The sequence below is a fragment of the Heliconius melpomene genome, chromosome 7, assembly GCF_056956725.1.
Source record: "Heliconius melpomene rosina isolate 202511_hmr_F chromosome 7, ASM5695672v1, whole genome shotgun sequence".
NCBI classification, from domain to species: domain Eukaryota; kingdom Metazoa; phylum Arthropoda; class Insecta; order Lepidoptera; family Nymphalidae; genus Heliconius; species Heliconius melpomene.
This window is the reverse complement of record NC_140395.1, coordinates 12,006,996-12,020,638: the sequence shown is the minus strand read 5'-3', so window position 1 is coordinate 12,020,638 and position 13,643 is coordinate 12,006,996. Positions and strand designations below refer to the sequence as shown.

Below are 13,643 nucleotides of genomic sequence, written 5' to 3'. Positions count from 1 at the left end.
AGAAGAAGAAGAGTTAGAAAGTTCAGACAGACACAAAAAGCGACTTTGTTTTATAAGATATAGGATAAATCAAAATTCAGACGTACTGTTAAGACACTCCGTTCCCTACTTTCTGCTGAAATTTTTCGAGGCATTGCGTGTTGAATGGCGGAACTCAACGCCGGTCTTTGGGCAAGTCCAATTTTATTATATAAAAGCTATTGGCGCTGACAAAGTGGACATGTTCACTCATTCACTTCATTAATCATCGAACCTACGATCTATAAGCGACGAACGAGAATGTCACGTCACAATTGCTGTTACAGTTCCGGTCGATGGTAAATTGAAATATATTGTAGGATTTTAACGTGAAACCAAATTGAGGTAAAGTTTATTTAGGCTTTATACTTGTGAAGCTTGAAATAATAATGTTTGTTGTTCTTACCAATTCGCCAAATTAATATTTTTAGTTAATTGTCAAATATGTATTTTCGTCTATTAACTGTTTTGCCACGCTATAGCGAACAAAATCTAAAAGTATTATCTAGAGTAGTATTTCTTAGAATAAAATTAAAAGAACGCCATAGTAGATTAATTTTATAATTAAAATGCTTGCATGATGAATTACTAGATTCTTTTTAACAACTTTGTTATATAAGACAAATGCGTTAATTCGACAAGATAAAACATAAAGCAAGGAACTGTTCAAAAGTACATTTAAATATATTATAAATATAACTTTAAATAAAATCAAATAATATCTTGTTACTTCATCTTCTACAATATATTTAGAAATATCTAGATAGAAAAGATCCGCGAGAGAGAGATTCGCTTTATGATCTATATAAAGTCGCGGCTGGCACTTGCGAGCGAATAACGAAATAGGGAAACTTAAAACGGTGGAGTCTTATTGAATTAGTCCATAACTTGACAGAAGGGATTCGGATTATATAAGTTCAAAACGGTACGCCTCCAAGCCTTCATTGTGAGTCTCCTAAGTTTGCTTATCACCTAGTTTTCATCCCGGCCAACATTAAAACAACAGAACAATCTTAACACAACTTAACTACACAATAATATTACTATACAACTCAAAGATATCAAAACTCTAATATATTTATTAAAAATAAACAACTTTGTTGGAAATAGTCGATAATAGTGATTGAAAACATTATAAACTCGTGCTCGTTTTGTTTACGAGCCAAAACAACTTTTTCGTATAAACATTATATATTTCAATAAAAATATATGTTTTTATTAAGTTTGTCATTTTTTGTCATATAAGTTGGTCAGATGATCTACTGTTATTTATTTCAGTTTTAATCAAAAATAATTATATCAAATAAACGGAATGGCTTTAAAACTCATGGAATATTTTCTATCATTCTCATCTTATCAAATCATCTAAATTTTTAAATAATTTTAATTTACATGTGCAATAAATAACTTTTAAGTTACATACGTACTTGCTATAAGACGTTAATTCTGGTAATTTTCTACAGTTACAATAATGATGTACTCGATACTATAACTTCAGTGACATACGATCCTCTAATTGAAATTCCATTAGCAGTGTATTATTGATTGTGACTGTAATAATTAAATCACTAATCGATCATTACCCTTGCATATCGCTTCAATTGACTATCAGTTTAGTCTAAATATATGTGTAAATACTGTAACGGTTCTGAATTCGATTTCTGAACACAAAACTAGTTAGTAAAAAGTTACATTAATTAAACTTTAAAAAAAAAGTTAAGTACACGCAAGCTATCTTACTATGATTTTATTTTTTCACGAGTATATAAATATTTAAATTGTAAATAAACCAAATTTAATTTTATCACTTTATAAAATGATTCTCGATTTCTAAGTACAGTGTAGCACTGGCTACGAATGTCTACGACGTCAGACGTAGCTGAATATCTAGTAGGTCAGTAAACAAAGTAAAGAATGCCAGATAATCTTTTCCCTCTATTTCCTACTACCGCAATGCGCAAATCGGATACGATTGTCTAAGTCTAGTCGTACTCTCTTGTCTCAGTGCATTTCAATATTGAACATTTAAATTTAATCACTTCTATATATGGAGATAAAGCAAATAACATATTGTATAATATTATAATATAATTTAAACTAAATATTAATATAATAAACTAAAAAATATAATTTAAACTAAATATTAGCGTACGTACGAGGTTTTACTTTGCTCATAAATGAATTGTTTTCGTAATCGTTTATTTTTTACATAAACCTATCCCGCTGTGTGCAGGATACAGCCTGAAGCTGTATCCTCTAAATCTACATAATCAATAACCTCTAAATCTACATAATATAATATACGTCTAAAAATAACACTATTAACAAAATCCATTGAATAAACTTAAGTTTAAATCTTTTTTGATTTTTTTTTGTTAAAGTCGGAAGCATGATTGTTAAAGAACAAAATAGATACGTCAAGAGTTAAGAGGAGTGGACACGTTGAAATTAAATTTAGCATGAGGATAGCTGTTGACAGCTCGATATTCATATCAATAAAAGGAATATATTTTTGGAAGCTCAGATAGGTTACATTGATATGTATTTCTTTTAGAATATTGATATTTTAGTCTGTCTGAACTAAAAGATTGTCGAAATTAAAAATATTTGTATTTTTTTCTTTCATAATTTTTTCTTTCATCATAAAATCAAATAAGTGTCACGCTATATCCCGCGTACACCAGGGTAAAGTAGGCAAAGGGAACCTATTGGTAAGACTCTTCGTTTTTCACTTTCCGCTGAATTCAACACCGCACTTTGCTTATATATTTCACTAGCGGACCCGGACGCGGCTACGCCTGCTTGAAATATAAGAATATAATTTCTATAGAAATATAATTTCAATCTAGACGAAATGCTAAAAGTTACTATTATATTTATTTTCATATTTATTTTCATAAGGATGAATATCGAAATGACGCGGTAACGAACGCGGTCGCGTAGCGACGACGGTTGTTATTAACATGGCAGAATAAATTGCATGTCAAATTAGAAAGTATTTTAATTTATTAGTATATTTGTGTAATGTAATGTTATATAGCCTATAGCACTTCTGAAGAATGCAGCTTTCATACAAAACAAAAACAAAGTAAATCAACCCAGTAGATCCAGAGATCTTAGCGTTCAAACAAACAAACAAACAAACTAACTCTTCCGCTTTATTATATTAGTATAGATTTACAAGTATATTTTGGTGGCCTCTAATACTATCATTGCAAAGGTATTTTCCTCATTGATAGAACCTACGTTATTTTATAATAAACCCATTGTTCCTCTGACAGTTCAAAATACTTAAATATGTCTAAGCTCATATTTGCTAAAGTATGTATGTACGTCCGATGACTTCTTACATTTCCACGTTTTATTACACCGGCTCCACTTCATGGTATCTCAAGAATAATAGTTGGTAGTATTTATAAAATGTGATATTGGACTCTGAACTCGCGCAAGACAAACGGCATTCTTTATAATATTAAAAATTTTCCTATTATTCTGTCGGTTTGTTTATTTCACACTATTAAGAGGTCTTGAAGCGTTATTCTTTAAATAACAAAAATGACTGATGTTATCGAATAAAATTCTCTTCCTCTACATGTATAAGTTCGCTCCTGTTTTAAAGATAATATAGTCACTAATAAATAATAATAAATCTATAAATTATTATCTTGGGAAAAAACAATTAAAACACTGATTTTGACTTTGACATATGGTCATTTTAAAAAGTAACTTAAATCACTTTAAACTAATTAAGTATTCAATGTTATTGATAAATTATGTATAGCATTCTGATACTTTCTGATAATTTGTGAACTTTTAATAGCTAAGTTTAATTCTTAGCTAATTACATTAAAATTACAGGTATGTACCTGTATGATACCTATAAGATTTAAATAAACAATAAATTAAATATGTTTATATTTGCATAAGGTTGGCTTAGATTAATTGTTGTATAGACAAATGTTAGCAGATTTTGATTAGAAATCATACTTTAGTGTGATGTGCAAATCTAAATTATAATTGTAGAATTTAAACGGGTCTATTATTTTATCCTGCTCCATATTCCGTACGTTTAGAGACTTAGGCAATATTAGAATGTAAAGAGACTGCTAGGTCTCTAGTGTTCCTATAATTGGGTACTTAGAACTGCTTAATTAACACCTATTGAAATATGAAATGTATTATTCTGTTGTTTTACTATAATTAGTGCCTTATATTACCCTTCATTTCGAGTTACCGTAATTAAAAGAATTGAGTATATTCAACATTGTCCTAATTTGATCGCTTAAAGTTCTACTTTCTGCCTAGCCTAAGGTCCCATGGCCCCCAGACCTACGTCATTATGGCAAAGCTGAAACTTTGAGGATTATTAGTCTGATATGTAGTTAAGACGATATGCGTAGTGCGTACTAACTAATTTGAAAGTGATGCTCTTTCAAAGGTACACAATATTTCTTAATATACAATCATATTAATTTACTTAATCGAATATAAATTATAACACTATTTAACAATAAAACAATAGAAACAAATGAGTGGACGCTCGCAAAGTCATCATTCACGTTCCGTTTGCCTTTCTGTAGTTTGGTCATCCGCCAGAACACCGCTCATAGTGTTGTTATTGATGGCTATTGACATTAGCGAGTTCGACAACTGGGCCTGAGTACACAAGGTAAGCCGGCTTCTACGATCGACTTCGCTAAATCGTCGCTATAACAAATAAGATTATCCGTCCGTCGGTCCTCGTCAATTTTGAAGACTTGAAGTTTGTACCAGTTTTTGTTCGTTGTGATAATTGATTAAATTTGCGGGTAGTTTGCGAAAAAAATATATGGAACTTGAAAAGTTATGTAAATTATTTTGTTTTGAATTAGTTTTCTGTTAATAAATTGTACTCGATTATTTTATATATACCTAACTATCAAATTGTAAATGGGTACAATTATTATTAGGTACATATATTTAAGTGAGATATGGAGTTATTTTTTGCTTCATTATGTGTTTTGAAAAGTTGCTAGTTAAAAATCCTAAATATTTGTTTAATTAATATTTAAAATAGTTAAATATTTTTGAGAATAATATAAGTAAATGGCATAATCGCTTATCAAATAATTCTTTTTAATTATCATTGCGTAAATTTCACTTGAACATTACTATTATCAAGATTAAATATAAATAAATAATATTTGAATCCACCGGGATTCAAATACTATTTATTTATTTTTTTATCACATAGCAGTGTAGGCAGAGGCAACCTGGGAACCTAGTACTATTCCTCGAATGGGAATCGATCGAACCCACAACCTGTCGCGTTCACACTCACACTCTTGTGCCCTTGCGCCACGACTGCCCTCAAATCCTATTATTAAACAAAAAATCTAAATTTTAATAAACAATGCCCTCAAAGTATATTTCAAATAAACAATGCCCTCAAACTAGTACCTACTATAAAAATAATACCAAACAATATTTAGGTACAAACGTATCCCAGCGCAATTCAAAATGCAGTGAGCAGGTATTATCTGTTGTGTTATCTTATTATCATTTCAGGCACGGCCTAAACACGAATTTCTCGCTACTAAATATGAATAAAATACGAAACGCGTACGAATATAAAAGGGTATACGGATTTATGAAACCAAGGAAGATCGGGTTAATAAAGTATGAAACAGTTTTTTTTTGTAGAAATATTTTGCTTATATTAACTCGTCGTCGTACGAACGAGCTCTTTTCTTATGGGATGTTTATATATGTATCTATATAAAATTTTGGAAAATCTTTTTAGGAAATAAAATATCGGTGTTGTATAGAATATAGGTTTTTAAGGTAAAACACGCGCTACGCTTATGTTTAGTTAGACGTTATATGTATGTAAAACCGGCTGATATTTAATCTACCTAAAGGCATGCTCTGTAAAAATTTTTTGCAAATTGAAAAATCTGATAACACTATATCCATCGTTGCGCAGAGGCACAGCGTCGGACTGCAATCACGACGGTTATATGTTCGAGTCCTCGCTCTGTTAACAATAATAAAGCTGGTATTGAATGCCGCCAAGCAAAACGCAAAGTTTTGAAAATTAGGTTGATAGTGGAGAACAGGAACATTTACACTCTGCCTCCTCGTACCGGCTATGCATGCAACTGAAATAAAAAAAAGTAACACCACGTCAGACGTTACATCAGCTTCACGCTATATCCCGCACACGGCAAGGTAAGCAGAGGGAACCTAGTGTTAAGACACTCCGTTCCCCACTTTACGTCACAAGGCAATAATATATAATTTACATGATTGTTAGCGTAATGTTTCTCAAACTTTAAACATTCTCGCCCGAAGCTATAACTAATTAACGGAATAACTAACTTCGGCCCAGAATTACCCAGATTTACTAATATTTGCCCTCTTCAGGAAAGTTTATTTAAGGTAAAACTGTTTGCGTTTCACTGGAACCCGGCCGAGTCAAAGACTGACTTCTGCTATTTGTTCATTTATATTACGATACAAAGAGATAGCAATACTACTTTTACTTTGATATTCTTATTGAGATACTTTTGTGTAAGTTTTATGTCTTATAAACTTTATCATATAAAAACATCTTGATTTAAAGTCCAATCATATTCATTTATATATATTACGTAGAAGTTCTGGTAACCTTAATTTTCTCATTTTTAATATATTATGAATTCCTAATTCCGTTTTAGGCTCAAATCTTTTTGACTGATATTTAAAATATCATAGATTTCCCGGTCTACGTACACGTACCTCTAAATGAATAGGAAATCAAAGGTTTGAAAAACGCTATTCAAAGATTAAAAAAACTAATATTAGTCGAACCTATTCTGTCACTCAACACGCAATGCCTCCGGAATTTGACAGAACACTAGGCTCTCTTTGCCTACCCTGCTACATGCGAGATACAGCGTCGCAAATAAACACTTTTTAAATACACCTGTATATTTTGTGAAAAAAATAAATTACCGACCACAAAAGTCATTTATTGTTTAAAACAGTATGTTTTTCACTGTCACGGCTCCCATAAAATAATCTACGAAAAAACAATTGCACCGGCCCTAATTATTCCGCTTTTAATACGGAAAATGGCATCTCCGGAACATTTCTCGTCTGGACTCATTTTAATTAAAAGCGAAAACAAAGTAGCGGAACGCGCCGGAAACGTTTCTACAAAAGAATAATTTTCCTCAAAACGACGGTGTAAATATTGTATAACAGCGATTTGTTGTAAAATTAAAATAAACTAATTTTATCAAAAAACACTTTGCTTTGCTCTTGAGAATGGCCGCTAAGGTTGGGAAAGACTAATAAATATTGAAAGTTATTGTTGATATTTATTGAATTTAAAGTAGAAAAGTCGATTAAATTATAATATTCGCTAATAAAGTATTGTTTATTACTTAAACGTGTTTTTTTTATATTATTAGGTACGACGCTTATGGTAGAGATATCGAATGAAATTAAATCAGAATCTTGTCATATAAACGATATATTTTGGAGTGACTCAACTCTAACTATAATTTAATTTCTTTTACAAGTTTCAAATATAAAATAATTAACTACATGTGCAGTGACATCCTAAAATGTCTTCGCAACATGCGATTCTCTTTCACACGGTCCGGTGAGGCTTTGAATTACCACCTACCTACATTTTTAACGTAACACGAAACGAGTGTGTTTATTCGCAAACCAATTTCGGCCTAATTCCATTTTGATAGGGGTCTAAATTGTTTGCGCACAACAAGCACGACAATGAGGGCTCGTGACTGTAATTAACATAATGGGCGGCGAGTAAATGTTTTTCCACCTTTATCTTTTCTTATTTTGTGGCGTTTACAAAGTAGGTACCGGAGTGCACCGGGTTACGTAATAATAAATGGTAATTACTTCCCTCACTTCCCCATTTCTACACCGGTTTCCTTGTCTTGGCTCTGATTGAAATAGTGCATGTCCCCCGCATTCTTATACGTTTATATGCTTTAGGTGAATGGGGGGAAGGTAAATTAAGTTTCTTGAGTGACAGTGTAAGCGTCTCATTTGAATACTGGCTACAGCTGCTTTTGTATAGCGTTAATTTATTTTTACTTTCAGGAAGTCAGACAATCTAAGTTAACAATCTAGTAGATTAGAGAGAAGTAACCCGCTCGTAGCTTCGTCCTCTTGAACTGAACAATTATTTATTTAATGATCTGAATAACTTTTGTGTTCTAATAGCATTATTAATTTAAGGATCCCATAGATTGTATCTAAAGTTTCAGCTGATTCTATTAAACAATTATTTTGTAGCAATTTTATCAAACAAAATTTTTATTTTCTTTAAAGGCCAATCATAGCACAGTGGCATGCAACTGTAAAGGCAATAGGTTGCGGGTTCGATTCGATCTATCGATCGACTGAGTGTTAGTAAAAAAATTAAGAATAGTTTTTCTTACATCTTTCTGAAAAATATACAGAAAATGAATTATAGCAAAATTTTTAGAGGTCAATACTAAAATATAAGAATATGCGAAATTATAAAGTAAAGCTTCACCTACAAAGGTAAAGGCATATTCAGCGCACGTCTAAAGATAAAACTTACAAGCTGGAAGCTTAAGAGATTCAGGTGTTAAAAATAAGAGTCACGTGTTTGGACGGAGAATGCGAGTGTTATATTGCAAGGTGTCTCTGATAAATAGCGACAAACTTTAGTCCCCTTTTATTCAATGATAACATTGTAGTGAAAATTTAGTTTAGTGTTATTTTAAATTCGTGATGTTTAGTTCTGTAATTCAACAAGCAATGTTTCGAAGAATTTGGCGGAAAGTGGAGGATGGAGTGTTTTGATAATGGCTTCCTCATTCTAACTCACTTATGTATGAGATATTAAGAAAAAATAACAGGATCACATTATATCTATAAAATATTTACAGAATATGAGGCCAATCGTGGCGCAGAAGAACCAGTATGCAACTCTAAACTTGACGTGTCATGGGTTCGATTCCTACTTGACGAAATGAAATACTTGCGCCGGTGACGAGACAAAGAGTTCCGCCACTCAACACGCAATACCCCCAGCATTCGGCGAGTAGAAGGGAACGGGAGTGTCTTTATATTAAGATAAGTTCCCTCTGTCTACCTTGCTATGTGCGGGATACAGCGTGAAAACAAAATCACTGAATAAATCAAACAATTTCAATACTTTCAAGTATTAAAATATTTAATTCCTTGTAGCTTAAGGTTTGACATATGAATGCGTCGGAAGTGCGACATGTAGCTCGCTAAATTGGCCCCGAATATTTGCATGTTTAACGAGGACTTCTAAGTGTAAATCATGCTTTATTGTACGACATAATACATGTTGATTTTGGGTTTAATCTTTATGCCAAATTTTGTTAGGGATTCATTTAAAATAATTACTTTTATTTGTACTGACTGGTTATATAATACACGGGTTAGTCCGTTGGTTTGGACAGTTTAAAAATAAGCCAAGTCGCATCCGGCCTTTTTTTAGCTTCTCTTTGTATCCCGCGTATATAGCCAGAGGGAACATAGTGTTTCAAGGGCGTGTTGAGTGGCGAAACTTAACGCCGCTAAAATTCTTAATAATATAATTATCTTTCTTAAATTGATGATATTAAAAAAAAGATATTAAACAAGCTTGTCAAACGGTAGCACATTCGCTAAAGTTAATAACGTTCACCCAACACATTTCAACTTACAGCAATTTATTTGTAATTACAGCGGTAACGTAGATACAACCTCTCATAAGCCTCTTGATAAAATTACTGAACCAACAGAAGTACTTACTTATATAAGTATATGAACTTTGTCCGCAGTAAGGCGAGTGGCGCCCCAGTTCTCCATACCGCCGCCGCCGCGCACCGAGGTGATGCTCGGGGGCAATCTGACGCTCAAGTGCGTCGCCTTCGGATCCCCCATGCCGACTGTTAAGTGGAGGAAAGGTGAGGATGTTAAAAGCGCGGCGTTGAGGTTCGCCTGTCAACATGCAATAACCGGGAAACTCGTTCATTTATATTATTTAAACACTTTTTCTTATTAAAAATGTCTCTAGGCTTAACGAAATGGCTCACACCAGAGGATAACACGCCACTGGGCCTGAACGCACTAAAGTTAGAAGACATAAGGGAGTCAGCGAACTACACGTGCGAAGCGGCGAGCGTGCTCGGCGTTATCGAGACCACCGCCGAAGTTAAAGTACAATGTAAGTATTGTATTTCATCTTATTGAATTTCCTACCAATACTTTAGAGGTTTATTTTTAAGGAGAGAAGAGAATGAATTTGAAGTGTCTTTTTTGTTTTCCTTTTTTTTCTGTTCGTTTGATCTAATTAAGAAAATAATTACTGGTGCTATACAGGTTTCAATGAAATATGGCCAATAAGATCAAAAAAGTAAATAATGAACGATCCGTTTCCTAAACTTTAAGTTAAAATAATTCCTTTTAGGTACTATTGTACGTTCTAAGGACAAAGAAATTTTCGCATTATAATAGCGTCTGTTCCTTTATGTCTCATTAAAATAAGAAGCCCTAATTGCTATTTATTGTTTATTAATATTTTATCGAATCCTGATAATTGCCCGCGGCATTGTTGACGTTTTCACTTTATTTTATTACAAACTTGTAACCCGCAATTTGTCTAAGTAAACAAAATCTAAGACCCTCACTAGGAGGAATGAATTATATTGATTTCCCCGTTCTGGTAAGGGAAAAGTGCTGCATTGAATTACGCCGGAACTAAATGGGGTAAAGTATTTTAACACTAGGTTCTTCCCCTCTTAGTAGGCTGTATGTGCAGCTAAAAAAACGTTACACAATGTTAGACATAATGTCTTGAAATCAGATCGAAAGCGGAGAATCGAATGTCTTAATAGCTGTTCTCTCAGCTTACCATTCTTGTATATGCGTGATACTGCGCGAAGGTAAAAAAATATTTTTCAAATGTTACTTTTATTTTTTAAAAAACGTATAAAAATTTGAACGTGGCAGAATTTTTATATGTTTTCTAAAAAAAGTTTTTAAAGTGACACTTAAAAATCTTCCAATTGTTTTATATTTAATTTTTCTATACAAACATATTTCGATTCAAAAGGTTTGGTCGTAAGGCTTCACATATGTAAATCATTATACCTACATTACACCAAGCAACTGTTGCTCTATTCTAATTCGAAAGGCCTGGTAGGTATTATAGGGATTATATGACGAGGCAAATCCTATATGAGATATTACATAGATAATGTGATAAATCATTTTGCAAGTAACGCATGATTATGATATTGAAGTGTTTGACTTTATGCTTTTCCTTTTATATTTTTAGACTCGTATATTACATAAGCTGTATTCGTGTTATCTTAAATTTTACTCAGTATTTAACGAAAGAAACTCTACTGTTTACTATAAAGTCACTAAAAAATGAGTGACTGAATCATATTACTGATCATTTCTAAGAATAAATGATGCTAATTTATGATAATAAGCTTAGGGTAAGACCAGAGCCGACGCGAAGCTGGATGGATCGTTGATTTTATTATTTAAATCGCAGTAAATAACACTGATAAGAAATTTAAAACAAAGGCTTAGTGACGTGTTAGAAGTGAAACTTCGTCGCGGCTTAGGCTGAATTAGAATGTGTCTAATTCAATATAATGGTCGTGGGTTTGATGTCACTGTGCATACTAAAAAATATATAATATATATATTTTCCAAATTTGGACTGTTTATAAAAAGTACGTGAAACTATGTCTTTCGAGACCATCAGATTGTGAACACTACCTTTGTGGGTTCACTCCCCACTTCTCCCACTCGGGGGCTATTTCGATCGTTGCTCTGGTAATGAGGGAAAGCGCGGCGTTGAGTTCCGCCAGTTCAAGAATTCAGCGGAAGGTAGGAAACGTAAGTATCTGAACGGGGAATGTAGTGTAGTTTTAACACTAGGTTCCCAGGTTCCCTCGGCATATCGTGGTATGTGCGGAATACAGCGTGAAGCTATAAATAATGTCTATAAAATAAGTAAAGAGAGAAGTGACGTTATAATAGTTAACACAAGGTTATATGATCTTTAATGAAATAAATTAACGCTCCTTCTAACAGTTGAGTGGCGGAACTTAGTTAGAAGTGGTCTGCTAGCTTTACGTAGGAATTTACTAGTCCGCTCTACCTTTTACTGACATGAAATATTTTTTATTTTATTTTCTTATTAAAATTTAAATAAAATAAGCTTATTCTTTAATGGATTTATACTAATTTAGTGATATTAAATTAGAGTTCGTTTAATTTTCCCCTTTTACTATTTTTCTACCATACCATATACCATATATTTTTATATGGATATTTTCCAATAGTACGAGCACCAGTGGCTACATCACAATCTAATCGCGCTCAGGATTTGTTCAAATCAATTTGATGAATTGGGCCAAGTTGGAGACATCCATTATGAGTTAGTGTTATAATTCATAATTGAAAGGGCCCCCGGAGTTGCGCGAAACCCCGGAGACAAACGAACGTCAGCTTGATTAATGATTAGTTATTATTGTTATTCTGCCATTTTGCCCATTTACTCAAAATAATTCGGAAAGGATTAAACGCTTGGGCCTGGGCTGGGCTTCTAGTTTAAAGCTTTTTGAATATACTTTTGGTTGTGTTTATTATAAATTAACAAGTTGTTCGCGTTTAACTAAACAGAATATTAATAATTAATCAGTTTTAGGTTCGACAGCACATCGTAATTAACGAAAGCTCAATTTTAATATACAAACACACACACGAGTACGGTCCATTAGGGCGAGACATTTGAATTTATAATCGTAATTATTTATGAGGGCCAGTCGTGACTCAGGGGCACAAAGTGTAACTTTAAACGCGACTGGTTGTGGGTTCGATTCCCGAAATGAAATGCTTATTTAAATTTATATTTCCATTTCTTCGCTCTACGGTTGAGGCCAAGCACGCCTTTGAGTTAATACGCAATGCCTCCAGAATTCGGTTCCCTCTGCCTACCCTGCTGTGTGCGGGATACAGCGTGAAGCTGTATAATTTAAATATATGGATGTGGTGTAACATTTTTGTACTAACAACGTTTTTATTCAGCTCTGCCCGGACCGCCGAGCGAAGTGCGGGCGTCAGAGGTGACGGCGACCACAGTGAGATTAGCTTGGACGTACACCGGCCCCGAGGAGCCCCAGTATTATGTCATCCAGTACAAGCCTAAATACGCGAACCAGGTTAGTGGACGTTTGTGGGCAGTTCGTATATTTAAAATTATACGTACGTTTATTGTATTACTTTCTGTTATATAAATAAGTATATTTTGCTTTTTAAGTGTAATAGTGAAATAGTGTTCCGAAATTTCGTTGGAAAGTGGCGAAGGGAATATCTTAACACTAGGTTCCCTCTGTCTTCCCTACTATATGCAGCATACAGCGTGATTAAAAAAAAATGGCATTTATGTAAATAATACTGAAAAAATATTAGAATACATATTATTAGGCAAATGATATTTCTTTCCGAGAATTCCTTATTCTTTGTAATCTTTGGGTAGCGAAGCTTTGTAAAATTTTTCCTATAGAGGTTGCTAACAACAAAAGTTATAACAACCGCATCAAAATTTTCCCGTGGCGGAA

General features: G+C 33.1%; 1 protein-coding gene across 4 annotated transcripts in view; it reads left to right on the top strand.

The window, feature by feature from the left end:
* Lar (tyrosine-protein phosphatase Lar) overlaps positions 1-13,643 on the top strand; it is a 284,959-nt gene that overhangs the window by 242,620 nt on the left and 28,696 nt on the right. For all 4 annotated transcript variants that reach the window (XM_085188748.1, XM_085188747.1, XM_085188746.1 and 1 more), the window contains 3 exons: positions 9,843-9,968; positions 10,079-10,228; positions 13,111-13,244. In XM_085188748.1, coding sequence (XP_085044874.1) covers positions 9,843-9,968; positions 10,079-10,228; positions 13,111-13,244 — 410 coding nt within the window. The remainder of the gene's footprint in view (positions 1-9,842; positions 9,969-10,078; positions 10,229-13,110; positions 13,245-13,643) is intronic.